Source organism: Nomascus leucogenys, chromosome 12, assembly GCF_006542625.1.
Source record: "Nomascus leucogenys isolate Asia chromosome 12, Asia_NLE_v1, whole genome shotgun sequence".
Taxonomy (NCBI): Eukaryota; Metazoa; Chordata; class Mammalia; order Primates; family Hylobatidae; genus Nomascus; species Nomascus leucogenys.
The window spans coordinates 80,827,304-80,854,752 of NC_044392.1; the positions used below are offsets into that span (position 1 = coordinate 80,827,304).

The 27,449-nt window shown below is 41.3% G+C and overlaps 1 protein-coding gene across 1 annotated transcript; it reads left to right on the forward strand.

The window, feature by feature from the left end:
* The first annotated feature begins 5,421 nt into the window (after positions 1–5,421).
* Positions 5,422–18,302, forward strand: DNTTIP2 (deoxynucleotidyltransferase terminal interacting protein 2). Its single transcript, XM_003260063.4, has 7 exons — positions 5,422–5,545; positions 6,781–8,369; positions 11,401–11,539; positions 14,251–14,346; positions 15,528–15,692; positions 16,972–17,081; positions 17,822–18,302. The coding sequence occupies exons 1-7, from the start codon at positions 5,474–5,476 to the stop codon at positions 17,913–17,915; spliced, it is 2,265 nt and encodes a 754-aa protein (XP_003260111.2). The 5' UTR covers positions 5,422–5,473; the 3' UTR covers positions 17,916–18,302.
* Positions 18,303–27,449: the final 9,147 nt, after the last annotated feature.

The window sequence follows — 27,449 nt, forward strand, 5'->3', positions numbered from 1 at the left end:
CGGGCGCAGTGGCTCACGCCTGTAATCCCAGCACTTTGGGAGGCCGAGGTGGGCAGACCACGAGGTCAGGAGATCGAGACCATCCTGGCCAACATGGTGAAACCCCGACTCTACTAAAAATACAAAAATTAGCTGGGTGTGGTGGCATGTGCCTGTAGTCCCAGCTACTCAGGAGGCTGAGGCAGGAGAATCGCTTGAACAAGGGAGTTGGAGGTTGCAGTGAGCCGAGATCATGCCACTGCACTCCAGCCTGGCGACAGAGCAAGACTCCGTCTCAAAAAAAAAAAAAAAAAACAAAAACTGTATCTGTTGATAGAAGTAATGAAAAGGATTGGGGCATGTGGAAGGAAGTGGGACTGAGTAGCAGGTTAAGGATAAGAAAGACTTCCCTGAAGAAATTAGCTTTAGAGTAGGGTCAGATGACAAGGTGTGGTGGGCATTCTGGACAGAAACCCTTGTTTGCCTGTTTGTAAATATGCCCTTATTGAATGATGGAGCAGTTAATATGTAAACTTTAGAAGTTCAAGGAAAACATCTTCAAAAGCTTATTCTTACAGAAAGGAATGGCTTCTGTTGAGACAAGAGTAGGTTAAGTTTGGAAAAGTCATGTTATAAAAAGATGAAAACTTGCTAATTTCCTCTAAATATATCAGGATATGGTCATACGTAGTTCCTCTACCAGAGAAGTCAACAAAAGCTTTAACATGTTTCCTCAGCAATGACTAAATATGTAAAATGTCATGCAAGATTTTGATGTGTCTGCTGGTCCATTATTTTAAGGTTCATGTTTTACAATGAACATTACTTATTTTGATTATTTTCCCTCTTTCTTTGCTCACTGTTGATTCTTGCATTCTATTCAAGTTCACTTCTTTTTTTTTTTTGAGACAGGGATCTCACTCTGTTTCTTAGGCTGGTGTACTGTGGCATGATCACGGCTCACTGCAGCCTCAACCTCCCAGGCTTAAGCCATCCTCCCACCTCAGCCTCTCAAGTAGCTGGGACTACAGACATGCACCACCACCCACACCTGGCTAATTTTTATTTCTGTAGAGACAGGATCTCGCAATATTGCCTAGGCCAGTCTTGAACTCTTGGACTCAAGTGATCCTCTCACCTCAGCCTCCCAAAGTGCTGGGATTACAGGCATGAGACACAGTACCTAGCCTCCTTAGTAATTCTTTACCAAAGGTCTTCAGGGACAGTAAATTTTCTAGATCCCGTTTGTCTGAAATGTCTTTATTTTGCACTCAACCTTTGTTTTTTGTTTTTGTTTTTTATAGAGAGCAGTTTTCATTATGTTGCCCAGGTTGGACTGCAGTGGTTATTCACAGGTGTGATCATCGCATACTACTGCCTAGAACTCCTGAACTAAACAATCCTCCTGCTCCAGCCTCCCAAGTTGCTGAGACTAACAGGCACATGCCACCACACCCAGCTTAGTTTGCACACAATCTTAAATGATCATTTGACATTACAGAATTCTAAAAGTCCCCAAATACAATATTGAAAACCAGATACAACCCAAATGTCTATCAACAGCTGAATGGATAAATCCATTGTTACATAGTCATACAATGAAATACTCAGCAATAAAAAAGAATCAACTACTGGTATACACAATAACATGAATTACAGAAACACTAGGCTGAGTGAAAGAAGCTAGACACGAGTACATCCTGTATTATTTCTTTTTTCTTTTTTTTTAAGACGGGGTCTCGCTCTGTCACCCAGGCTGGAGTGCAGTGGCATGATCATGGCCCACTGCAGCCTCAACCTCTCAGGCTCAAGTGATCCTCCCACCTCAGCCTCCCAAGTAGCTGGGACTACTGGCGCATGCCACCATGCCTGGCTAATTTTTATATATTTTGTAGAGATGGGGTTTTGTTATGTTGCCCCGGCTGGTCTCAAACTCCTGGGCTCAAGTGATCCTGCCTCCTCAACCTCCCAAAGTGCTGGTATTACAGGTATGAGCCTCTGTACCTGGCCTGTATTATTTATTTTACTTGAAATTTTAGGAAAGATGAAGTTAATCTATAACTACTGGTTATCTATTGTTGCATCTGGATGACTTTGAGGCATCCAGATGCAGCAATAGGTAAGTCAAGACTGCAGTCTCACTTGAAGGCTGGATTGAGGGTCTATTTCCAAGCTCACTCGTGTAGTTGTTGGCAGGACTCAGTGCCTCACACGTTGTCAGACTGAGTTCCTTAATTCTTCATTGGGCGTAGGCCAGAGGCTTCCTTCACTCAGTTCCTTGCCACAGTGTTCTCTCCAAAGGACAGCTTACAACATACAGCTAGCTTCCTACAGAGTGAATGATTGAGAGAGAGCAAGATAGAAGCCAGCCTTTTGTTAACCTAATCCTGAAAGTGACATCCATCATTTTTGTCATACTCGTTCATTAGAAGTCACTAAGTCCAGCCCACATTCAAAGGTTTGAAGACCAGAAAATGGGATCACTGGACCATCTTACAGGTCAAACTTAATTTTAATAGTAATGTTTTACATGTAACAATGCAGAATGACCATGAATAGTATGTATTTTTAGAAGGCTCATGCACTAAAACTCTCATCTTTTGGTTAATGCCTAAAATTCCAGGGAGCTTTGACCTTTCAGTTTAAGGATTTAATTAGTAAAATATAGATTATTTAAGGTAAATTTCCTTTTGGGCCTGAGTAATAGTACTGGTTACCGTTAAAAAATGTGGGGGTTGGGGCATTAACCCCCCTGCACAGTTGAAAATCCACAGATAACTTTTGACTACCCCAAAACTTTACTAATAGCCTACTATTGACCAGAAGCCTTGCAGATAACTAGTTGATTAATACATATTTTATGTGTTGTATATATTATATATCGCATTCTTAAAATAAACTAGAGAAAATTTTAAGAGAATCATAAGGAAGAGAAAATATATTTACTATTAAGTGGAAGTGGATCATCATAAAGGTCTTCATCCTTGTCTTCATGATAAGTAAGCTGAGGAGGAAGAGGAGGGGTTGGTCTTTCTCTCCAGGGGTGGTGGAGGCAGAAGAAAATCACTGCGTAAGTGGAACTTCCCAGTTCAAACCCGTGTTGTTCAAAGGTCAACTGTATTGTATATACTACATTTACCTAAAATTAGATATACTGTATTTGCCCTAAATCCACTTCAGATAAAGAAGATAGGCAAAGAATAGGGCAAACCTGGTAAGCCCATGTAAAATGCTTTTTTTTTTTTTTTTTTTTTGGCCTATGGTAGATTTGTTGATAGACCAGCTCAATCTTCTCATATTATGAATATGTACTGACAATTGTAGTATCTTATGTTTGTTTCTTGACCTTAGATTATATATGAGTTGGTTTTCTCCTTTCTTTTTTTTTCTTTACTTGAAAGGGCCATGCTTGCAAGTGAATATTAGACATTGCATGATTTTCTAATATTCTCTCCAGTTTTCTACACCTACCTCTGTCATCTTAATTTCTATTTTCATGCATTTGCTCAAATTAAAGTTGTGGAGATTAAATGAGTGAATACATGTAAAGCACGTAGACTAGTATCCGGCAGATATTAAGTGGCCAATACTATTATGATTGATGCTGTTGTTCTTTGATGCTTTGATCTCCACAACCTACATCCAATTGGTTCACTTTCCTTCTACACGATTTGTCTCCTCTTCAAATCTAACCTTTCTCTTCTGTTCATCATCTTACATAGTCTCACTGCTACTTGGCCCTACTAAAATTTATTTTTGCTCCTTACCACATTTGCCACAAAAGTTGATCTAAACCATTTCCATTCTTCTGAGATGTATCACCTACTTACAGAGGTTGTTATCTATCCAAAATCTTCTCTTCTTCACTCCACTTGAACATACTTGCATTCACATTCTCCTCTCTGTTTCAGGTATCAACTCTTTCCTCCTGGCTCAAAGGAAGGTGCATTCTTTTCTGACTACAACCACATCTCTGTTTATTATCCAGTTCAGTTAGCATTAGGCTCGGCTGCAAATAGAAAAATCTCTAATTAACAGTGGCTTTTAACAAGGTGTTTCCCTCAGGTGAAAAATCTAGAAGGCGGCTCTTGAGGGCTCATAGGGCAGCTCCACGAGTTGATTTTTCCATCTCACTGCTATGCCATCTCTAAAGCATGCCTTCATCCTTACGGCACAAACTTGCTGCCTGAAAACCAGCGAACCCAACTTTCCAGGAAGTAAAATGCACTTTAAAAGATCAGGAGGGCCAAGCGAGGTCGTTTACGCCTATAATCCCAGCACTGTAATCCCAGCACTTTGCGAGGCCGAGGCGGGCCAATCACCTGAAGGCAGGAGTTCAAGACCAGCCTGCCCAACAGGGTGAAACCCCGTCTCTACTAAAAATACAAAAAAAAATTAGCCGGGAATGGTGGCGGGCGCCTGTAATCTCAGCTACTCAGGAGGCTGAAGCAGGAAAATCGCTTGAACCCGGGAGGCGGAGGTTGCAGTGACCCAAGATTGCGCCATTGCACTCCACCCTGGGCGACAGAGCAAGACTCTGTCTCCAAAAAAAAAGTCAGGGACGGCCTCCTCTCTTTTAGATGCCGCCCCTAAAGACATGCACACAATTTATACCTAATTGGCTAAAACGTAGTCACGTAGCCACATTTGGCTGCAAGAGAGACTATAAAATAAGCTATTTTAAGCTGGGAAGCAGTGTGTCCATCGACACAGTGTTCTGTGACTTTAAATAAAAAATTGGTTTTCTGTTATAAAGAAGTAGAGACTAGGTTTGGTGAGGCACCCATCCATCCTTTCTCACCTCCAACAATAATTTGCGTTTATTTTTTCAATCCCTTCCCATCCCCTCAAACATAGTTCTCTACCTTTTATCTCAAAAGATAACCAAAAAACCCTCTTGATTCTGGTCATACTCTTCCTTTCACTGCAACAATAACAACAACAACAAAACCTTATTCTTCTCCTTTAAAATTTAACGTTTTTTTCTTTTCTGCTATTCCCAATCCCTAAACACCATCTCACGTTTAGATTATATAGCTTTCCACTTCGTCTCCGAGTTTTTTAAAAAAAGCACAAATATCTCAAACGTCTCCCTTGGACACACCAATGGCTACATTAAGCTCTTTAGAACGTAGAAATGAAAGAACGCCTCCAGGGTTCAAACGATTCTACGGAACAAATGAAAGAACGGATGGCATGTAGGTGCGTTTTCACAATTCATGTGAACGGGTACGCTAAGGCCCTCTGTCACTGCGGGCTTCGCTGCCCCCATGAAGATCTTTCCCAGCAAAAATCTGGCTTGTCTTCTACAGCTCTGAAGTGCACACTCAAACCCTGGCCCTTTTTTTCTGACCGCCCTGGCCTGAACTGGCTGGGCGGACATTCTCGCGAATTCTCGGATCTACGCGGAAAACGCGCTCGAGGCAATTCTCTGACGCATTTCCGGAGCGCCAGGGAAGAGGGAAGTCGTGGTGGTCGCGGGGGAGCCGGAAAGATGGTGGTTACCAGGTCTGCACGGGCTAAGGCCAGCATCCAAGCCGCGTCGGCTGAAAGTTCCGGGCAAAAGGTAGGAAATCCAGTCTTCCCTACTTCTCGCCGCTTCGCAGAGCCGCGCTCAGGCAGGCGGGGCGGCGCAAGGGTCCGGTTAAGGGTGAGGACCTGCCGACAGAAGGGACCCGAGCTTGTCGCGCGCTTGGGTCTCCCAGGCCCCGTGCTAAGCCTGTCACGGAAACTGTTTAGCCCTCACCACTGTCTTTTAAGGCAATTTTTAGTATGGAAGAGAAGTTAGATAACTTTATTTGGGTCGTTCAACTTCTTAATGCAGAAGCACAGTTCAAGCTTTTAAACCATACTGTTAACACGGCACCAAGGAGGGTTAATTTCGGCCACCACGCACAAGCCACATTTAGGTGGGTTGGAAAAAAAAGCTTCGTTTTCACGTGGGGAGGCTGGCGGCTGTCCAGCATCACCTCCTTAAGGCATGAGGAGGGCTGTGGTGTCGTCGCCTGGTGACTCTTAGTGGCGTTAGTCGGCTGTCTCATTCTGACTCTGCGATGCAGGGAACAGAGCGGCGGCGATTTTTTCCTGTACGTAAAGGTAAGGGCGGCGACTGATTCCATCAGTGTGTTCCTAAATGCATCGGTGTTCAGAGTTAATATTCCCTTTCTCCCTTCTTCTATAGGTGGGTCAGAATGTTGGTGTATCCATTATATTTGACTTTAAACAGAAAAATTTTAATTGTTCTGCTTCTGAAGTTACATGTAGGAAGGATGAGGCAAGTGAAGTAAATGCGGAGTTGGATCCAGTGTTTAAATTTTGATTTTATTTTGTTTGTTTTTGATTCGGAGTCTTGCTCTGTCGCCCAGGCTAGAGTGCAGTGGCGCAACCTCGGCTCACTGCAACTTCTGCCTCCCGGATTCCAATAATTCTCCTGCCTCAGGCTCCTGAGTAGCTGGGATAACAGGTGCGCACCAACACGCCCGGCTAATTTTTTAACTTTTAGTAGAGATGGGGTTTCACTATGTTGGTCAAGCTGTCTTGAACTCCTGACCTCGTGATCCACCTGCCTCGAACTCCTGACCTCGTGATCCACCTGCCTCGGCCTCCCAGAGTGCTGGGATTACAGCGGTGAGCCACCGCGCCCGGCCAAATTTTGATTTTTTAAAAATCATGAGTTGGGCGGGTTTTTTATTTTAAAGGTAATCTTGTTTGCTGGGTTTTAGCTTTTGGGATCAGTACTTCATTTGCTTTGCCCTTGTTCCAGCCCTACCTAAATTACAGTGTGTTTTCTCTGGTTTGCAGAGTTCTGCTGCTAATGGGATTCAAGCGCATCCGGAAAGTAGTACTGGATCTGATGCCCAAACTGCTGAATCACAGACCACTGGGAAACAAAGTTTAATCCCTAGAACTCCTAAAGCTAGAAAGAGGAAGAGCAGAACTACAGGCTCACTACCAAAGGGGACCGAACCATCTACGGATGGAGAGACCTCTGAGGCAGAGTCAAATTATTCTGTGTCTGAGCACCATGATACCATTTTAAGGGTAACTAGGAGAAGGCAGATCTTAATTGCATGCTCCCCAGTGTCCAGTGTTAGGAAAAAGCCGAAAGTAACTCCAACAAAGGAGTCTTACACTGAAGAAATAGTCTCTGAAGCAGAATCTCATGTTTCAGGTATTTCTAGAATTGTGCTTCCCACAGAAAAAACGACAGGAGCCAGAAGAAGTAAGGCTAAATCTCTGACAGATCCAAGCCAAGAATCTCATATAGAAGCTATATCTGATGCTGAGACATCAAGCTCAGACATTTCATTCTCTGGAATTGCAATTAGAAAAACCAGGAGTATGCAGAGGAAATTAAAGGCACAAACTGAAAAGAAAGGTAGTAAGATTGTACCAGGAAATGAGAAACAGATCGTGGGTACACCTGTGAATTCAGAGGATTCAGATACCAGACAAACTTCCCATTTACAAGCAAGATCTCTTTCTGAGATAAATAAGCCAAATTTCTATAATAATGACTTTGATGATGATTTCTCCCACAGAAGTTCAGAAAATATATTAACAGTGCAAGAACAGGCCAATGTTGAATCTCTTAAAGAAACAAAACAGAATTGTAAGGATTTGGATGAAGATGCCAATGGAATAACAGATGAGGGGAAAGAAATTAATGAGAAAAGTTCTCAGCTGAAGAATCTTTCTGAACTTCAGGACACTAGCCTTCAACAGTTAGTTTCTCAGAGACATTCAACCCCCCAAAATAAAAATGCTGTATCAGTGCACTCTAATCTGAACTCTGAGGCTGTAATGAAATCATTAACTCAGACATTTGCAACTGTGGAAGTAGGCAGATGGAATAACAAGAAAAAGAGCCCCATAAAAGCAAGTGACTTGACAAAGTTTGGTGATTGTGGTGGTAGTGATGATGAAGAAGAGTCCACAGTTATAAGTGTCAGTGAAGACATGAACGGTGAAGGGAATGTAGATTTTGAATGTGATACCAAACTATACACGTCTGCGCCCAGCACATCTCAGGGTAAAGATAATTCTGTCTTATTAGTTCTCAGCAGTGATGAAAGCCAACAGTCTGAAAACAGTGAGAATGAAGAGGATACTTTATGTTTTGTTGAAAATAGTGGCCAAAGGGAGTCATTAAGTGGAGACACAGGAAGTCTGTCATGTGACAATGCATTGTTTGTAATTGACACAACTCCTGGAATGAGTGCTGATAAAAATTTTTACTTGGAAGAGGAAGACAAGGCAAGTGAGGTTGCCATTGAGGAAGAAAAAGAAGAGGAAGAGGATGAAAAAAGTGAAGAGTCATCAGACCACGACAAAAATGAAGATGAGTTTAGTGATGAAGAAGACTTACTAAATAGCACAAAGGCTAAACTGTAAGTTTTTCCTTTATTTTTATAAGTTTTTGATACATGTGTTTCAAGTGGTTAATTTACCATAAAAATATGAAATGTTAGCCTGGGGAATGAGAAAATCGCCGCCTTGGGTTCTTCATGGAATGGCTCTTCTATCCAGCATTTCCCTTGTCTTTTTGGATACCTATTTTAGTCATATTTTTCCCACCAATCATAGCTAAAGGTGCTCCTTTTGGTGACATATTAGAAATCAACCTGTTGGATGCAGTGACTCATGCCTGTAATCCCAGCACTTTGTGAGGCTGAGGCAGGAGGATCACTTGAGCCCAAGTAGGTGTTTGAGATCAGCCTGGGCAATATAGGGAGACCCTATCTCTACATAAAAAAATTTTTTTAAATTAGCCATGTGTGGTGCCCTGTGCGCCTGTGGTCCCAGCTACTTGGGGAGCTGAGGTGGGAAAATTGCTTGAGCCCTGGAGATTGAGGCTGCAGTGAGCCATGATTGTGCCACTGCACTCCAGCCTGGGCAGTAGAGGGAGATGTTGTCTCAAAAAAAAAAAAAAAAAATCATATGTTAAGATTTTCGTATGTGATTGTTAAGAGCAGTAAGTGACTCGTGCCTTTAATCTCAGCACTTTGGGAGGCTGAGGCAGGTGGATCACTTGAGCCTTGGAGTTCAAGACTGGCTTGGGCAACATGGGAAAAACCCATCTCTACAAAAAATTTTTAAAAAAAGCTGGGCATGGTGGCAAGCACCTGTGGTCCCAGCTACTGGGGAGGCTGAGGTGGGAGGGTCACTTACTTGAGCTCAGGAGGCAGAGGTTGCAGTGAGCCAAGATCACGCCACAGCACTCCAGCATGGGTGACAGCGAGACCCTGTCTCAAAAAAAAAAAAAAAAAAGAATATATACTCTCTTCTGCTTGCATTCTTTCACTGAGAATATTGTTTCTGTAATTCATCCACGTTACTGTATATACCAGTAGTTCATTCTTTTTTATTGCTGAGTGGTATTCCATTGTATGACCATACAACAATGAATTTATCCATTCAAGTAATGATAGACATTCGGGTTGTATCCATTTTTCAATATTGTGAGTATTTGGGAATTTAGAGTTCCATAATGTCAAATGATCATTTAAGATTGAGTGCAAATTTACTTTGGGAGGCCGAGGTGGGTGTATCACCTGAGGTCAAGAGTTGGAGACTAGCCTGGCTGCTGGGCGTGGTGGCGGGCACCTGTAATGCCAGCTACTTAGGAGGCTGAGGCAGGAGAATTGCTTGAACCCGGGAGGTGGAGGTTGCAGTGAGCCGAGATCGTGCCATTGCACTCCAGCCTGGGCAACAGAGCAAAACTTGGTCTCAAAAAAAAAAAAAAAAAGATTGAGTGCACCCTAAGCTGGGTGTGGTGTCATGTGCCAGTAGTTCCAGCCAGGGGACTACATATATACATTCAGGGTTGAGAATTACTGCCAAGACACTGCACTAGAATGATTTCACTTTCCAGTAGAGGTTGATTATGCTTTCAACTACTCAGTGTATGTGGATAATTAGGGAGGAAAGTTACTGTAAGTCCAAGTGTACTTGCTTATTAAAAGGACCCTTCCATAATATAAAGTAGAAATTATTACATAAATACAGCAGGAGCCCGGGTCAACCCTAGAAGATCCCAATTTGGTAAGTCTGGGGTATGATATTTGTATTTTTAAAACACTCCTGTGGGATGGATGCTCATTGCTGTTCGAGACTCGCTTTAGAGATACTAGCAAATGCCCTTAGTCACCCAGGAAAAAACATTGAAGTTTTGATAACTTGGAAGTTCAAGAACCTGCCTTTCTCATTAGTTTTAGAAATGGAGATGTATACATTTATTAACTCACTACCTATATATGAAGTTGAATTGTCAGGTATATTCTCTTCTCTCCTTTTCTGTAATTTATAAAATCTCTTTACAAAATCTATTGATATTTTATATGGCCTTAATCTTCTTTTTTTTGTTGTTGAGACGGAGGCTTGCTCTGTCGCCCAGGCCGGAGTGCAGTGATGCGATCTCGGCTTACGGCAACCTCAGTCGCCTGGGTTCAAGAGATTCTCCTACCTCAGCCTCCCTAGTAGCTGGGATTGCAGGCGTGCACCACCACACCTGGCTAATTTTTTGTATTTTTAGTAGAGACAGCGTTTCACCATTTTGGCCAGGCTGGTCTTGAACTCCTGACCTCAAGTGATCCGCCCGCCTTGGCCTCTCAAAGTGCTGGGATTACAGGCATGAGCCACTGCGCCCGGTGCCTTAATCTTCTCTAAGAAAATCTGGAGAATATCCACCATGGCTAACACATTGAAACCCCGTCTCTACTAAAAATACTAAAAAAATTAGCCAGGCGTGGTGGCGGGCACCTGTAGTCCCAGCTACTCGGGAGGCTGAGGCAGGAGAATGGTGTGAACCCGGGAGGCGGAGCTTGCAGTGAGCCGAGATCGCGCCACTGCACTCCAGCCTGGGCGACAGAGCCAGACTCTGTCTCAAAAAAAAAAAAAAGAAAGAAAATCTGGAGAATAAATTTGGATGTGTTCCCCCAAAACCTTTTTTGTTTAATTCATTGTTCATCCAGAGTTTCTTCTAAATGACTTTACTAGATTGAAAATATTTACAGGAGTTTAAGACCAGTTTTGGCAACATATTGAGACTCTGTCTCTACAAAAAAAAGAAAAGAAAAAATGAGCCAGGTGTGGGGTGCGCGCCTGTAGTCCCAGCCACCCAGGGAGGTTGAGGTGGGAGGATCACTTGAGTCCCAAGAGTTCAAGGCTGCAGTGGTCACCACTGCACTCCATCCTGGGCAACAGTGAGACCCTGTCTCAAAAAATAAAATAAAATAAAATGATGAAAAATATATTTATTTAGAGTTTTTTCAGGAATTCCTTGTAAAAATAAGATGCTTTTTTTTCTTTATTTTGGACAATACAAGGGAAGAGAAGAATAAGTGATTTTTTAAAATGACATCTTACTTGTTTCCATTTTGATTTAATTACTTGATCTTTAAGTGGTGATTTCTTTTTCAGTCTAAAGTTGACAAGCAGCAGCATAGACCCTGGTCTGAGTATCAAGCAGTTGGGTGGTTTGTATATTAATTTCAATGCAGATAAACTACAGTCTAACAAGAGAACCCTAACACAGATCAAGGAGAAAAAGAAAAATGAGGTAAGTTTATTGTGCTGTTAGGTTTTCACAGAACTAACCAATCACTTTTAGAAATTAGTCCTTGGTAAAAGACTGATTTTCCTACGGTGAAACCACATTGGCCTAATGTGTTAGTTTTTTCCTTCTCTCTAAAACAGTCATTTCTTTTTACCATAAAATCCTATCTATGAATGATAATGCTTTAAAAATAAATCAATACAGGGTCAGTGTTCCTCATCTTACACCCACCAATTATGATCCCAGGGGTTTTGTTTTTTTCCCTTTTCTTGCTATACTTTTAGTTCTTAAGTTCTTAACTAATGTAGACTGTTGAGAATCTGAAAGCTGTAAATGCCTGCCTGCCTCTTCCACCCGGAAAAAAATGCACATGTGCATATAGACATTTTACATATAATTTCAGAAGGAATTACTCTTAGGGTAACTTTACCCAAACCCTTAGCTTTAGCCAACACCTTGCACTGCTTTCTCCTAAATCTGTATTTTCTAGCCTTGATGCTTCTCACTTTCACTTTCAGACCTTTAAATCCAAGTACCTATTTGTTCATTTAGATGTCCTCAGGCACTTGACCTCACTAATTCCCCTTTCCCTGCCTGAACCAGGAATCCTCTTTTTGTATTCTCTCTTCTGGCTAATGAAACCAAAATCTCTTTTCCTTTTGTAGTCAGTCACCAAGCCTCTAGGGGAAGATGTTTCTCTGCTTCCTCCTTTTCAAGCGACTGTCACCAGCTAGTGCAGGCCTTTGTTTCTCATCTAGACTACTCCAGTGGCTTCCTTACTGATCTTGTTTTCTTTCTTTTTTTTTTTTTTGAGACGGAGTCTCGCTCTGTCGCCCAGGCTGGAGTGCAGTGGCGCAATCTCTGCTCACTGCAAGCTCCGCCTCCCGGGTTCACGCCATTCTCCTGCCTCAGCCTCTCTGAGTAGCTGGGACTACAGGCGCCCGCCACCACGCCCGGCTAATTTTTTGTATTTTTAGTAGAGACGGGGTTTCACCGTGGGCTTGATCTCCTGACCTCGTGATCCGCCTGCCTTGGCCTCCCAAAGTGCTGGGATTACAAGCGTGAGCCACCGAGCCTGGCCTTGATCTTGTTTTCATCTTCTTCTTCAAGCCATCCTCCATACTTGTAGATTTCTCTGTCTAAAAACACAAATCTGGCTGGGCAAGGTAGCTCACATCTATAATCCCAGCACTTTCGGAGGCTGAGGCAGGAGAATTGCTTAAGCCCAGGAGTTTGAGACCAACCTGGGCAACATAACGAGACCACATCTCTCCTCCCTGCCGCAAAAAACACACCACACACACAGGTGTGACATAGTATTCTCTTAAATCCTTCAAGGTACCTCTCTACCCCACCCAACAGTCATGTGCTCTGTTCTTGCCACTGAAGACTACTGTAGTTGCCTGAACTTACCCTGCTTTTCCCCAAGCAAGTGCAACAATAATTGATCGTTGCCCTTGGGGAACATTTTACCTCCAGTCCTTCTCACAGCCCCTCTGTTTCCATAACATCTAGCATAGATCTGATTCATTATTGATCATGTGATATGTTAACTCACCATCTTTTCTTTATATTCCTAAAACAGGGTTTTTCAGTCTCAGCACCACTGATGTTTTGAGCTGCATAATTGTGTTGTGAGATGTTCCGTGCATAGTAGGATGTTTAACAGCATCCATCTTTTGCCCACTAGATGTCAGTAGCATTCTTCCGTATCCTCACCACCACCAAAAATGTCTCCAGACATTGCCAAATGCTCCCAATTGAGAACCACTGTCCTTGAGCGTCGTACAGTACTTGACACACAGCAAACTCTTAATCATTTGTTAAGTAAATATCATGCCCCCTTTTATGAGTGATAGGAAAGCCTAGACGGCTACCTATACCACACAGAAACATCTAGGCCTGAACCTGAATTGTGTGGCTGACTGTTAATTTCTGAGTTGATCATTTCAAATGTCAGTCCCAAATTAATGCTTGTACTATATTCCTGTAAACTATTTTGAGAGCTACAGAGCAGTCTTACTTGGTTCTTGTACTGAGAAAAATACTAATTAACCTGAGGTTCCTTTAATCACACAGAGTTTTAGGAGAATATAATCATCCTAGTCAAGTAACAAAAGTACAGAAATCACTTAGGAAAAGATAAACAGATTTGACTGCACAAATTTATTTATTTATTTTGGAGAAATGGTGTTCTATGTTACCCAGGCTAGTCTTGAACTCCTGGCCTCAAGTGATTGTCCTGCCTTGGTCTCCTAAAGAGTTGGGATTACAGGCATGAGCCACCGTGCCTGGCCTTTTTTTTCTTTTTTCTTTTTTTTGGGGGCTGGGTGGGGGGAGACAGGGTCTCACTCTGTCACCCAGGTTGGAGTGAGTGGCACAGTCATAGCTTGCTGCAGCCTCAAGCTCCTGGACTCAGGTGATCCTTCTGCCTTAGCTTCCTGAGTAGCTGGGACTACAGGTGTGTGCCACCATGCCCAACTAATTTTTTTTTTTTTTTTTACAGTCAGGGTCTTGCTATGTTGACCAAGGTGGTCTAAAACTCCTGGCCTCAAGTGATCCTCCTCCCTTGGCCTCCTCAGAGCACTAGGATTATAGGTGTGAGCCACTTTGCCAGGCTGACTAAAAATTTTAAAACTTATAGAAGTTTAAACTGTTGAAAAACTTATATAACATTCTGACATTATTTTAAAGCCAATTTTATGTTTTTATAGCTTCTGCAGAAAGCCGTCATTACACCTGATTTTGAGAAAAACCACTGTGTTCCACCATATAGTGAATCAAAGTATCAACTTCAGAAAAAACGCAGAGTAAGTACAGTGACTTAATTAAAATGCTTAGATATGTTTGGCTATATATTTTCAGCTTATACAACGTAACTGCACAATTAAACTGTATCTGTTGGTCTATATATGAGTCCAAAGAAAATAATTACAGATTTCTAAGGGCTGTAAAATATAGTACCATAAACACATTATGTATAGATTTTCACATCTTTGCAGCCACAATGGTGCATATATAAGTAGAGTTTTTTTTTTAAATATATATATATAGATTGCTTCTATCTGCCATTTCAACTAGTTATCCAGAGAGCTTGGAGGAAAGTTGAGGATGGTACTCTAGTAATGTTACTATAATATGGAGCACCCTGGCACATGGTAGGCACTAACTAAATACTTGTTGTATGAATGAAACAAAATTAAATAACTTGTAGGAGTTTTCAAAAGAATAGTATTTTATTTTATTGTAGAAATAACACAAGGTTCTGGATCCTTATATGAGTGGCTTTCTGAGACTCCTGGGTGACTGAATAAAAATGTTTACATATAAGCTCTAGAAATGAAAGTGTTTTTGTACATTTTCTTACTGCCTATAGTCTGTTTTAGACAATAAAAATTGAAGTTGTGTGTTATTCTCCCAGCAAGTCAGCAGTTACTCTCTGAGACAGAAAATAGATTTTACAGAGCCCTCATTTATGAAACTGATAATCCTGTGCCTAATTTAGCAGAGAAGTCACTTTTTGTGATTTAATTCCTTTTATCTCTATGATTCTGGATTTAAGTGCTTTCAATAAAGTAACCATTTGTTTTTAATTTACAAAACTCGGCCGGGCGTGGTGGCTCACGCTTGTAATCCCAGCAGTTTGGGAGGCCGAGGCGGGCGGATCACGAGGTCAGGAGATCGAGATCACGGTGAAACCCCGTCTCTACTAAAAATACAAAAAAATTAGCCGGGCGTGGTAGCGGGCGCCTGTAGTCCCAGCTACTCGGAGAGGCTGAGGCAGGAGAATGGCATGAACCCGGGAGGCGGAGCTTGCAGTGAGCCGAGAGCGCGCCACTGCACTCCAGCCTGGGCGACAGAGCGAGACTCTGTCTCAAAAAAAAAAAAAAAAAAAATTTACAAAACTTTCTGTATGTGTTACTTCAGGGGAAATGAATTATAATGTATACTCTTAGCTGTTAGAATGTTTATGTTTGAATCATAATTTCAGAAAGAACGACAAAAAACAGCAGGGGATGGCTGGTTTGGTATGAAAGCTCCTGAAATGACAAATGAACTGAAAAATGATCTCAAAGCACTGAAGATGAGAGCCAGCATGGACCCGAAAAGATTTTACAAGAAAAATGATAGAGATGGCTTCCCCAAGTACTTCCAGGTATGAAGCAAACTGAATAGTGATGATGATGTGTGAATTTTAGTCTGGAAAGCACTATAGTGATCTTTAAAGTTTACTCCTAAAATAGAGGATATTTCCATTGTGCATGCCTAATGTATGGACCGTATCTGTGCAGGCCATATAAGAATGGCCATTACCCAATTCAGCCACTAACTTTTAATTTGATCACATTTAGAGAGATGGTGTTACAAATAGTTTCCAGGTCAGCTAAAACTTGTTGAACCTATAAAGTTCACTATGTGAATGTATGAATGGTACCAGCCTAACAGCAAGAGTCCATATGGGATGGAGGGGTAAAGAAGGTATCACGTGTACTAATCCAAGTTGGTTTTTAAAATGTTTTCATCTGTTCATGTTACACCTCTGCTCAGAAACATTGAGGGATGAATTATGACAGGATTGGATCTGTATCCCTTAATTTAGCCATTAATAATCCATACCCAAACGAGTTCACCTGCCTTTCATCATATAGCCCAACAAATTCCAACACACATAGCCACTCAGTCTTGTCAGAACATGTACATACCAGTCCCTGCATTATTTGACTTTGCATATCCATGGTTCTTGTTTGCTTGGTGAAATTTTACCCATACAAATTCAAGCTAAATTGTCATTCTTTGTTAAATCTGCCTTACCTCTCTTAGGTACAATTGGTCACTTTGTCTTCAGAACATCTATAGTGTTTTGTTCAGCACATGTTATGCTTTAATATTTTAGTTACTTTTTTGTGGAGCTGCCTTAAAACTGCAGGCTCCTCACTGCAGGAACCAGATGTTGTTTGTTTCCCTAACATGTAACACAGTGCCTGGTGCATAGTGATCACTGTAAATTTTATTCAGTTGAGTGTATGAACAAATACAGAATGATCACTAAGTAGGCCAAGCTGGCAGCCTTTGTGATGACCTAGGAAACCAAATAGGTATGTAGTAGAATTTATGTGTCTAATTCATTGATTTGGAAACCAGAACAAAAAGTATATATTATCTGTTCCACTTTTCTCCTTTAGTTACACTGTGCATCATGAATTTAGTGTTTAGCAAAGAAATGTTGGATCTACCATAAACTACTGAAGAAACATAATAGCACCACTGTGCTACTTTTTTTTTTTGCTTTAAATAAATGGCAAAATTTACATTACTATTAGTGTAATGTAAGCTTCTTCTTTCCATTCCTTTCTCTAAATATAATTAGAGCTACACTGAAGTATGAAGGCATCTTGGCACTCAGTGCATGACTTATTTCAATCAATTGTTCACAGATTGGAACCATTGTTGACAATCCAGCTGATTTCTACCATTCACGAATTCCCAAGAAGCAAAGGAAAAGAACTATTGTGGAAGAACTGCTGGCTGATTCTGAATTCAGAAGGTAAAGGAATTTATATTTATTTTATAATATGTATACTTTGCTTTAAAATATATATAAACGTATAAATTTTCAAATAATTTAAAAATAACTCATTTAAAATAACCCATAACATTAACATGAATATATATTTTTATGAAAAATAATTTAGTGCAAATCTCTTTAATGTCTGGCTTAACTAAAGACAGAGGCTCATACCTGCTTCTGCAGATACCACACATCACGTGGCCCCTGGAAAACACTACACTCATGAGAGAACAAGGGTGAAAAAAGCGATTAATACCTTAGTATTCTTGAGAAAATAGTTTTTACCTAATGAATCCCTTGAAAGGGTCTACTCCACAGACCACACTTTGAAAACCATTGGTCGGTTCTAAGAAATATATATGTCATACTGTGCATTTTCAGGTTAAGTGTGACTTTTTGTTTTGCTTAGTCCTGATTTTTCTGTTTTTATCCCTCAAAAATGTTTAAAGCATTTGATACAGCCTGGTGGATGGATATAGTGCATATATAGATCATATATGGATATAGATGATACATGGATAGATAGATGGATATAGTGCATATAGTAGGAAAGTCTTCCTACTACAGTTGCCATTTTTTCTCCCTAGATTGCAAGCAAGTGCTATGAGGTCAGAGACTATACTTGTCCACCACTCCATTCCCAACTTTTACCCTAAGGTTATATTAATTTCTAATGTTGATATATCCAACATAAAGTTCTGATTTTTCTTTTTCAGATACAACCGGAGGAAGTACTCAGAGATCATGGCTGAAAAAGCAGCAAATGCAGCAGGAAAAAAGTTCCGAAAGAAGAAGAAATTTCGCAATTAAGATTTACCAAGCAAACTGCAACATTTTACATTGCTCCTTTATTTACTTACTAAAGACGTTTTGAAAACTAACACCATCATCTACATTAACTTGCCATAGACTGGCCCTGTTCGTACAGGAATTTGTATTTGGAAAAAGTTGATTTGAGAATCAATTACATGCCCTTAGAAAATAGGGGTGTCTACAAGGCCCACCCTGGCGTAGACTCTTTAAGGGAAAAAAGGAAAAAGAATCTCAACCATTTTAAGATAACTGATGGTTTGTAAAGTTTTCAATGCTTAGTTATTTAAAGAAAATTTAATTAAAAGATAGGAAGTATAAAGTTTGCTAACATGTTCAAAGAACTTTAAAAAATGATCAAAGATATATAAACATTATTGTAATTAATAGGTAGTTTTATGTGTGTATGTGTGAGTGTGTCTGTGTAGGGGACGGGAGACGGTACAGAGGCAGTGCCCTATAGTTAGCTATAAAATTCAGATCCAGAAAGTTGGGATACAAAGATACGAAGAATATGACCTAGAAAGCTTGGGCAGAGGAGCTGTTTTCCTTGCTTGGCAACTGAAACAGGAAGGAATAATTGGTTTTTATCTAGATTAAGTGTTGTGGTCCAAGTAAAACAGGATTAAACAATATAATTTTGAGTTGGCCAGGGGTTCTTTGAAATTAACCCAGCTTACCTCTTCTCCAGTGGTACAGTATGCACCCTGGCTAAGCTGGTTTCTGGTACCCAAGGAGTGTTGGTCATTTCTGTTGATACTTGGTGAGTTGTAGCTTCCTTTATGTTACTATTCACTTTACCTCTTATTTTTCCAGCATACTGCTTCCTTGAGATATCAGCAAATATGAAATATATTTTTTTAATAATAGTTTTGGGGTACATGTGTAGAACATGCAGGTTACATAGGTATACACGTGCCATGGTGGTTTGCTGCACCCATCAACCTATCTACATTAGTTATTTCTCCTAGTGCTATCCCTCCCCTAGTCCCCCACCCACAACAGGCCCCAGTGTGTGATGTTCCCCTCCCTGTGTCCACGTTTTCTCATTGTTCAACTCCCACTTATGAGTAAGAACATGCAGTGTTTGGTTTTCTGTTCTTGTGTTAGTTTTCCGTTCTTGCTGAGATGGTTTCCAGCTTCATCCATGTCCCTGCAAAGGACATGAACTCATGCTTTTTTATGGCTACATAGTATTCCATGGTGTATATGTGCCACATTTTCTTTATCCAGTCTATCTCATTCAGGGGCATTTGTGTTGGTTCCAAGTCTTTGCTATTGTGAACAGTGCCACAGTAAACATACATGTGCATGTGTCTTTATAGTAGAATGATTTATAATCCTTTGGGTATATACCCAGTAATGAGATTGCTGGGTCAAATGGTATTTCTGGTTCTAGATCCTTGTGGAATCGCCACACTGTCTTCCACAATGGTTGAACTAGTTTACACTCCCACCAACAGTGTAAAAGTGTTCCTAGTTCTCCACATCCTCACCAGCACTTGTTGTTTCCTGACTTTTTAATGATTGCCATCCTAACTGGCATGAGATGGTATCTCATTGTGGCTTTGATTTGCATTTCTCTAATAAGCAGTGATAATGAGCGTTTTTTCATGTTTGTTGGCTGCATAAATGTCTTCTTTTGAGAAGTGTCTGTTCATATCCTTCACCCACTTTTTGATGGGGTTTTTTTCTTGTAAATTTGTTTAAGTTCTTTGTAGATTCTGGATATTAGCCCTTTGTCAGATGGATAGATTACAAAAATTGTCTCCCATTCTGTAGATTGCCTGTTCACTCTGATAATAGTTTCTTTTGCTGTGCAGAAGCTCTTTAGTTTAATTAGATCCCATTTGTCAATTTTGGCTTTTGTTGCCATTGCTTTTGGTGTTTTAGTCATGAAGTCTGCCCATACCTATGTCCAAAATCTCATATTTACTGCTTGGAGTCGCAAGCTAGTAATAGCAGAACTGACAGTAACATTCATAGGTGGAGTTAGGGAAGCATTTATGTCTGCTCTCTTTTATAAAAAAACTACTTTTGTTTCTGGAATACTATGTTTTGCCTTCTACTGGATTAAATAAGGACCCAGTATCAGAGAATTGTCTCCTTTAGTGCTTCTGGCCTTCTGCAAATACCTGGATATTTAAATAATGGATGAAATTATGTTTTGCTTTTTAATAAGCAAGTCTTTTGAGAAACAGGTTTTACTGACTTTGGCCTGTGTCACTAAACTCAATTCACCTACTGGAACTTTTTTTTTTTTTTTTTTTGAGACAGTCTCACTCCATCACCCAGGCTGGAGTGCCGTGGTGCCATCTCAGCTCACTGCAACCTCCGCTTCCCAAGTTCAAGCGATTATCATGCCTCAGCCTCCCAAGTAGCTGGGACTACTGGGCATGCCATTAAGCCCAGCTAACTTTTATATTTTTAGTAGAGATGGGGTTTTTGCCATCCTTACCTCAAGTGATCCACCCACCTCGGCCTCCCAAAGTGCTGGGATTACAGGTGTGAGCCACCGTGCCCAGCAAACTGGAACTATTTGAAGGCTTTATACCAGAAAAGTGTAAAGAATCCAAAGGGCTGCCACAGTCAGGTGTGCTGGTGAAAGAGACCTTCAAGATACCCCTGAGAAGATCTGGAAAGATTTCCAAAAGAATGCTGTATTTATACACCATCTGGCTCCAAAATGCTTTTTTTTTTTTTTGGAGACAGACTCTCGCCCTGTTGCCCAGGCTGGAGTGCAGTGGCATGATCTCGGTTCACTGCAACCTCCGCCTCCCGGGTTCAAGCAATTCTCCTGCCTCAGCCTCCCGAGCAGCTGGGATTACAGGCACCCACCACCACACCCAGCTAATTTTTGTATTTTTAGTAGAGACGGGGTTTCACCATGTTGGCCAGGCTGGTCTTGAACTTCTGACCTCAGGTGATCCACCCGCCTCAGCCTCCCAAAGTGCTGGGATTACAGGCGGGAGCCACCACGCCCAGCCCAAAATGTTCTTAAGACAAAGTAGATGCTGTAAGACCACAGTTGATAAAGGTGGGCTCTGGGCTAGGTTCTTAGCATCTAACACAATCAGTTCTGTGTTCAGTGTTCTGCTGTATGATAAACCAACTGCTCTAGAGAAACACCAATATTCCTTTTACTGAAACCTGGGAAAATGTCTTTTTTGGGTCCCATAACTACATGTCACAAAAGGAGTGGGGAGCGGGGAGGCTATATAAGAAAGTTCAACAAAACCTTAGTAACTGATATACATTAATAGGATCCCATTCTTAGAAACAGCAAGTTAAAGAAAATATCATAATGGGAAAAAAAAGTTAACATTTCTGAGATATGTACCAGGTATTCAGTCTCTCAGGGAGTGACAACTGTTGTTCAGAATAATTACCTACAATAGATCCCAAACCATTGAAAAATGTCCAATTGTTTACTTGATGGAATTTGTACTATTTAATTAGATTGATATCTTTATTAAAAGTTTTCAGTAAGGGTTGAAACAAAAAGGGCTTTCTAATTAACCAATTCCCCAAGCATATGTCTAATTAAAATGTAAAGTGCAATTATTCTCATTGTCACATAGTTTTTGAAGCGAAGAAAAAGCTTCCAAGAAGTAGGGTCAATACCATGACCTGTAATTAAATGTCATAAGCGGATCCGTGTTCTATCAAAGAAATGAGACATCTCGAACTATGAAATGTAAAATTAGGTAAGTTTGTGCATAGAGGATTTCTAGGAGGACATACAAGATATACCTTCAAATCAAGATGGCCCTGTAGTTCCTCAAGCTCAATTTTATCAATTCCAGTTACCCTCATTTCCAGTTCACTTTAGCGAATCACTATCATGGCCTTAGACTCATTGTTTGAGAATTCAGTGGTCAAGATTCTTAACTCAAGACTACTCCAGTCTGTATCTGTTGTCTGTTACCCTGTTAGCCTTCCCTTCAGTTCTCTCCAACTTAGCCTTTGCTGCAATTTGGAATTACCTATGGTGGCTTCAAAATGCTGATGCCTGGGTCTCACCCCCCAAACACTGTGAAATCATGATTTCAAGCCTTTCAGCCACTCATTCTCTGAATCCTCTATCCCCATGAAGATACATTTTTCTCCCTAACCAATCTAGACCCAATTCATCAGACATTTCAAAAATTCTTTGTATGCCCCACTAGTCTCTTTATTAATAGTCTTTTGGTTTCTGTTACTCTCGCCTCACCAATCCCAGACAGGGAAACACTCACTATTCTTATTCTTATCAGTCTAGATTATTGAGATTCAGGAAAGTATAATGAAGCTATTGACTCTCAGCTGGGTTTTCACTGCTACTCCACAATCCATTTATTCAATTTTAAATACCTTCTGCCAAATTCAGTCATTCATCCTGCAAGTCAGCTAACACAAATAATTGAGTCCTGTGCATTATATAAGCACTTGGGTACAGCAGGGAAGCTAATGTAGCCTCTACACCCAAAGAGCACGCAGGAGATACAGGACACTTCCATTCTCCCAGAACCCAACTTCCACGCCTAGCCTCAGCAAACTACTTACTCCTCCTTCACTAAACCAGCCACGGCCATCTGATGAAGGCTGCCTTACCACCTCATGGCCCTGCCAGTCTAGAGAAACTGTTCCTACATACTGCTATATTCAATTTTTTTCTCAGTCTTCATCCCTTCTAACCAGACAATGTCATCTGACACTACTGATCTTCCCCTTCTTGAGGCTTGAGCTGCTCTGCTTCGGCAGGAAGATCGGCTTTTCTGCTTCTCCTACCTACTCTTTATTTTCTTACTCTGTCCATCACTTAAATTGTTGATTTCTCTAATGCCTGCCCTCATCTTCTTTCTCTATACTGTTTGACTTGAGTATCTTGTCCTCCCTCTCCAACTTCTGCTCTCATCTCTTCAGAGGACACCAGAGTCTTCATCCTTACATCTCTATCCCCCACCCTCTGTTGCAGACTCCCATTTCCAATTAACTGCAAATTACCCATATGAAGTACTAGGAAGTTATCTCAAATTCAACATATCCAGAACTAAACACATCATCTTTCTGAGATGATTAAATAAAAACTAGCACCATGTCTAGCAAATAACAAGTACTCAAAGGGAAGCTACTGTTTCCCTTTTCTCCCCCAACCTCCCCACTGAACAGTTTTAATGAGGCCATACTGCATTTTACCTTCTATGGCTCACCTCTGCGTAATGACACATACAGAAACTCTACATTCAAGACCTGACATTCAAGCCCCTCCACAAAATGACGCCACCACAGGTTTATATTCACTGCTTCCCTACTCATGCCCTAAACTTCACTTGTGCTACTTATTTGCCTATTTCTCTCTCAGCTTTTTCCACACCCTTTCTCTGGTCTGCTCTGGAGTGTCTGGATTGCAGGAAACTACATTTCCCAGGTTCCCTTGCCAACTGGCTTCACAGTAAGACACTGACAAAAGACGGGCAGGAAGAGGAAAGAAACCAGGGTATTTCTCTCCTCTGCCTTGGTTTGGGTTGCGGCCCCACCATGCTCCCAGCCCCCACCAGCCATGACTCAGGCTTCCAGGTTCTGGTAACACCATCTCCCATTGTCCCTCTGGCACTAGAGGTGGTAGAGGTTTCCTACTGTTGCAGTATCTGAGTTGCCAACACTTTCAGCATTTCTGTCACCTGTGGAACAATTCCCTACATTAAATTCTCTAGAGTGATGTGTATTTCTGTCCAAACCAGACTGATACATTTCAGCCAAACCAAACTACTTGATACTGAGCATTCACTCAATCAACATATACTGAGTTCCATGCATACCAAGTACCATGACAGGTTCACCTTTTATGTCTTTCTTCATATGGTTAATTCCACCTAAAATATCTTTCCTGCCTCCATTTCACCTAACAAAATAGTACTGACCTGAAGCCTATTCAGCAACCAATACTTTGAGCATCTCCTCTGTGCAAGGCACCACACTAGGTGCTAGGGGTGCACAGGAAAGGAGGTCATCCTAGCCATCACAGAGCTGACAGTCTACATGCTTCAGAAAGCCTTTTTCAGATTCTCCACACTGATGTATATACTCCTATTTGCCTGTGCTTATTTTTACTCCATTTATTTCTATTTAACAAATGTCTATATAGCACTTATTGTCAGGGACTGTTCTAAGGACTTACACATATAACTTATTTTTATGTTACCCTTATGTACCTAAGTTTGTATGTACATATGTAACATATTTGTATGTAATAACTTAGGCATTTGGTAAACCTATGAGGTAGGTGCTATTATCCCATTTTATAAGTGAGAAACTGAGGCACAGAGATTAACCTATGGTCACAGAACTAGTAAGTGTAAATCTCTGTCACACTTTTATTCTTGTCTTGCACTACAGCTATCTGCACACCTGTTTCAGCATCACTGGCAGAAATTGCTGGACTTTTACTTTCTTCTGTAGTTACAGGACACTTGATTTTTGGCTGAGAATGTGGCCACCTGGGGGAAAAAAGCTGTAATTCCCACCTTCCTATGGGATATGAGTAGAAAAAAGTGGTATGTGCAACTTTTAGGCAGTGTCCTTCAAAGATGGATGAGGTTGGGGTAGGGCCCTTCTCTGCCCTTTCATCTCCTTCCCACAAGCTAATATGTTGACCTGATGGCTCCTGGTATGTTGACCAGAAGCAGTCATCTTGGAGCAGGAAGTGGAAGCTGCATTTTGAGGATGGAAGAATAAGAAAGAACCTGGATCTCTCATGATTAAGTAGCTGCTATTCTCTAGTAGCTGTTATTTTTACATGAGAGAGAAAAAGCCTTTATCTTGTAAAGTCCACCATTCTTGTGGGTGTCCTGTCACACTCAGCTGAAACCAATCCTAATTAATGAAATCACCAATCCATGCTCTCTGTCCCTCACTAGGCTCAACTTTTAAGAATATTCACTCTGTCTCACTCATGTTTGTATTTCCTTCATGCATAGTTCCTCGTACAAACTACTACTCAAAAGTTACATACTGAGGGTGAGTGGGTTATAAAATAGAAACTGATGGATGTAGAAGGTCCCAGAAAAGGAGGAAATTGATACGAAACTGCTCCTGACCTCTGGTCTTTTAGAATCTGTATTGGTCATAGGCGACAAAAAGGTGGGAGTGTCTCATCCTTTAAGGCAGCTTCCACTTTGTCAATACCTTCCTTGGGTCCTAGGTATGAGGTAGAGCTGTAAAAGAGAGCAAACAGAAACTAGGTCTTCGAACATGAACACCTTCAGTTGTCTCCTGTCTACCTTCATGCTTTTATCTCTGCCCCCTTCCCACTTGCCTCAGAAGGACAGGCATTTTTCTACCATTCTTAGGCTGATCCTTTCACCTGACTCCCAGAACATCTTTGCATCTTAACTTTCTCATCTGTAAAATGGGGGTAATCCACACTTCTTAGAATTGGGGGATAATTAAATGGTAAGGGTTAAATAAACTTTCTGGCATAAAGCAGGTGTTCAAAAAATGTTAGGTGATTCTCTTTTCCTCTTGACCCCCTTCTCCTCCAGAGGAAACTTGCTCCATTGGTTCTTGGGGAAACACCTTTTCCCTGCATCTCTTCCTATCTCTCTGGACACCCTTTCCTGGTCTCTTTGAAGGACTCATTATTTGCCTATCCTTCAAATTGCTGTGCTGGGTTTCTGTCTTCTACACTCAGCCCTCTTCATTTTTTTTTTTTTTTTTTTTTTTTTGAGAGAGTTTCACTCTTGTTGCCCAGGCTGGAGTGCAATGGCATGATCTCGGCTCACCACAACCTCCACCTCCCGGGTTCAAGCGATTCTCCTGCCTCAGCCTCCCGAGTAGCTGGGATTACAGGCATGCGCCACCGTACCCAGCTCATTTTGTATTTTTAGTAGAGATGGGGTTTCTCCACGTAGGTCAGGCTGGTCTTGAACTTCCGACCTCACATAATCCACCCACCTCGGCCTCCCAAAGTGCTGAGATTACAGGCGTGAGCCACCACGCCTGGCCCATCTTTTCTTACTCTACACTCTCCCTACACAATCTCATCTATGTCCAGAGCTTCAAGTGCCATCTGTAGGATAATGAATTTTAAATCCCAAGCATAATCTGTCTCCTGAGCTCCAGACCTTCTCTTCTTTTCTTTCCCTCTCCCTATACATCTCCCTTCCTATAATTCTCTTCCTGATATTCTTTCATTCTATAAATACTTACTGAGAGCCTGCTATGTGCTTGGCATTGTATATCCAGCTGCCTGGATGTTCCATAGACCTCAAACTCAACATCTGCAAATCTGAGCTCATTTCCATCCCCCATCCCCAAACCCACTTCTCGCTCCTTTGTTTGTGGTCCTAGTGACTACTTCAGCACCCACCCATCTGCCTAATTAGAAATGGGAGTCATTCTGACTGCTCCCTCTCTCCTTTACATCCCTTAATTCATCAAGGCCCATCAATTTGGCCTCCCTTGAAACATCTCCAGTTTGTATACTTAACCTTCTCTCCAGACCACCTCCCTGGTTCCAGTCCTCATCATTTTATTACCTAGATAGCTCCAACTACCTTGGACTGGTCTTCCAACTTCCAGTTTTGTGTTATTCCAGCCCGTGATCCATGTTGCAGCCAGACAGATGTAGGGCTGTCAGGAGGACTACAGTATAATCTACCAGGCAGATACTAGTATCCCCTTTCATGGAAGAGGCATCTGAGACAGAGACGTTAAGTAACTTGTGCAAGGATACACAGCTAATAAGCAGCAAGCCTGGATGAGAACCCAGAAAGGCTAGGTCTATTGGTAAAACCACAATTCCTTATCATCTTTTCACATGAGCTTTAGCTACAGCTTGTCTGGCTCTAATTTTAGGAGGTATTTTTGTTGGAGTGATGTTACATTTATAGACTAAAATAGAATTGGGCCAGGTGCTGTGGCTCATGTCTGTAATCCCAGCACTTTAGGAGGCAGAGGGAGGTGGATCGCCAGAGCTCAGGAGTTCAAGACCAGCCTGGCCAACATGGCGAAACCCCGTCTCTACTAAAAATACAAAAATTAGCCAGGCGTGGTGGCATGCTCCTGTAATCCCAGGTACTCAGGAGGCCGAGGCAAGAGAATCGCTTGAACCCAGGAGGTGGAGGTTGCAGTGAGCTGAGACTGCGCCACTGCACTCCAGCCTGGGCAACAGAGCAAGACTCTGTCTCAAAAAAAAAAAAAAATTATAAATGTGGCATTTCAAATGACATTGTGTAGAAAAGGAGTGTTCATTAAAAGTGATTTTGGAACAAAACTTCCACTTCACTCCTTACACAAAAACACACTCCAGATGAAGCAAAGACAAATAAAATCATAAAAATAAAGCCATTAAAGAAATAATAATCTGAGTGTAGTATGGCCCCAAACCTAGAAGCCATAAAAGACTGATAAATCCAAATACATGAATTTCTGTAAGGCAGAAAAACAAAACAAAATACCATAAACAAAGTCAAATGACAAAAAGACTGAAAAATAATAATTGTAACATATATCACAAAGGGCTGTTTTCCATGATACCACAGAAAAATGAAC

Excerpts from the sequence above, each read along its gene's own strand:
- DNTTIP2 (XM_003260063.4), top strand. The coding sequence starts at position 5,474 with ATGGTGGTTACCAGGTCTGCACGGGCTAAGGCCAGCATCCAAGCCGCG. Across the intron at positions 11,540-14,250 it reads AGGAGAAAAAGAAAAATGAG|CTTCTGCAGAAAGCCGTCAT; the intron begins GTAAGTTTATTG and ends ATGTTTTTATAG. Across the intron at positions 14,347-15,527 it reads AACTTCAGAAAAAACGCAGA|AAAGAACGACAAAAAACAGC; the intron begins GTAAGTACAGTG and ends TCATAATTTCAG.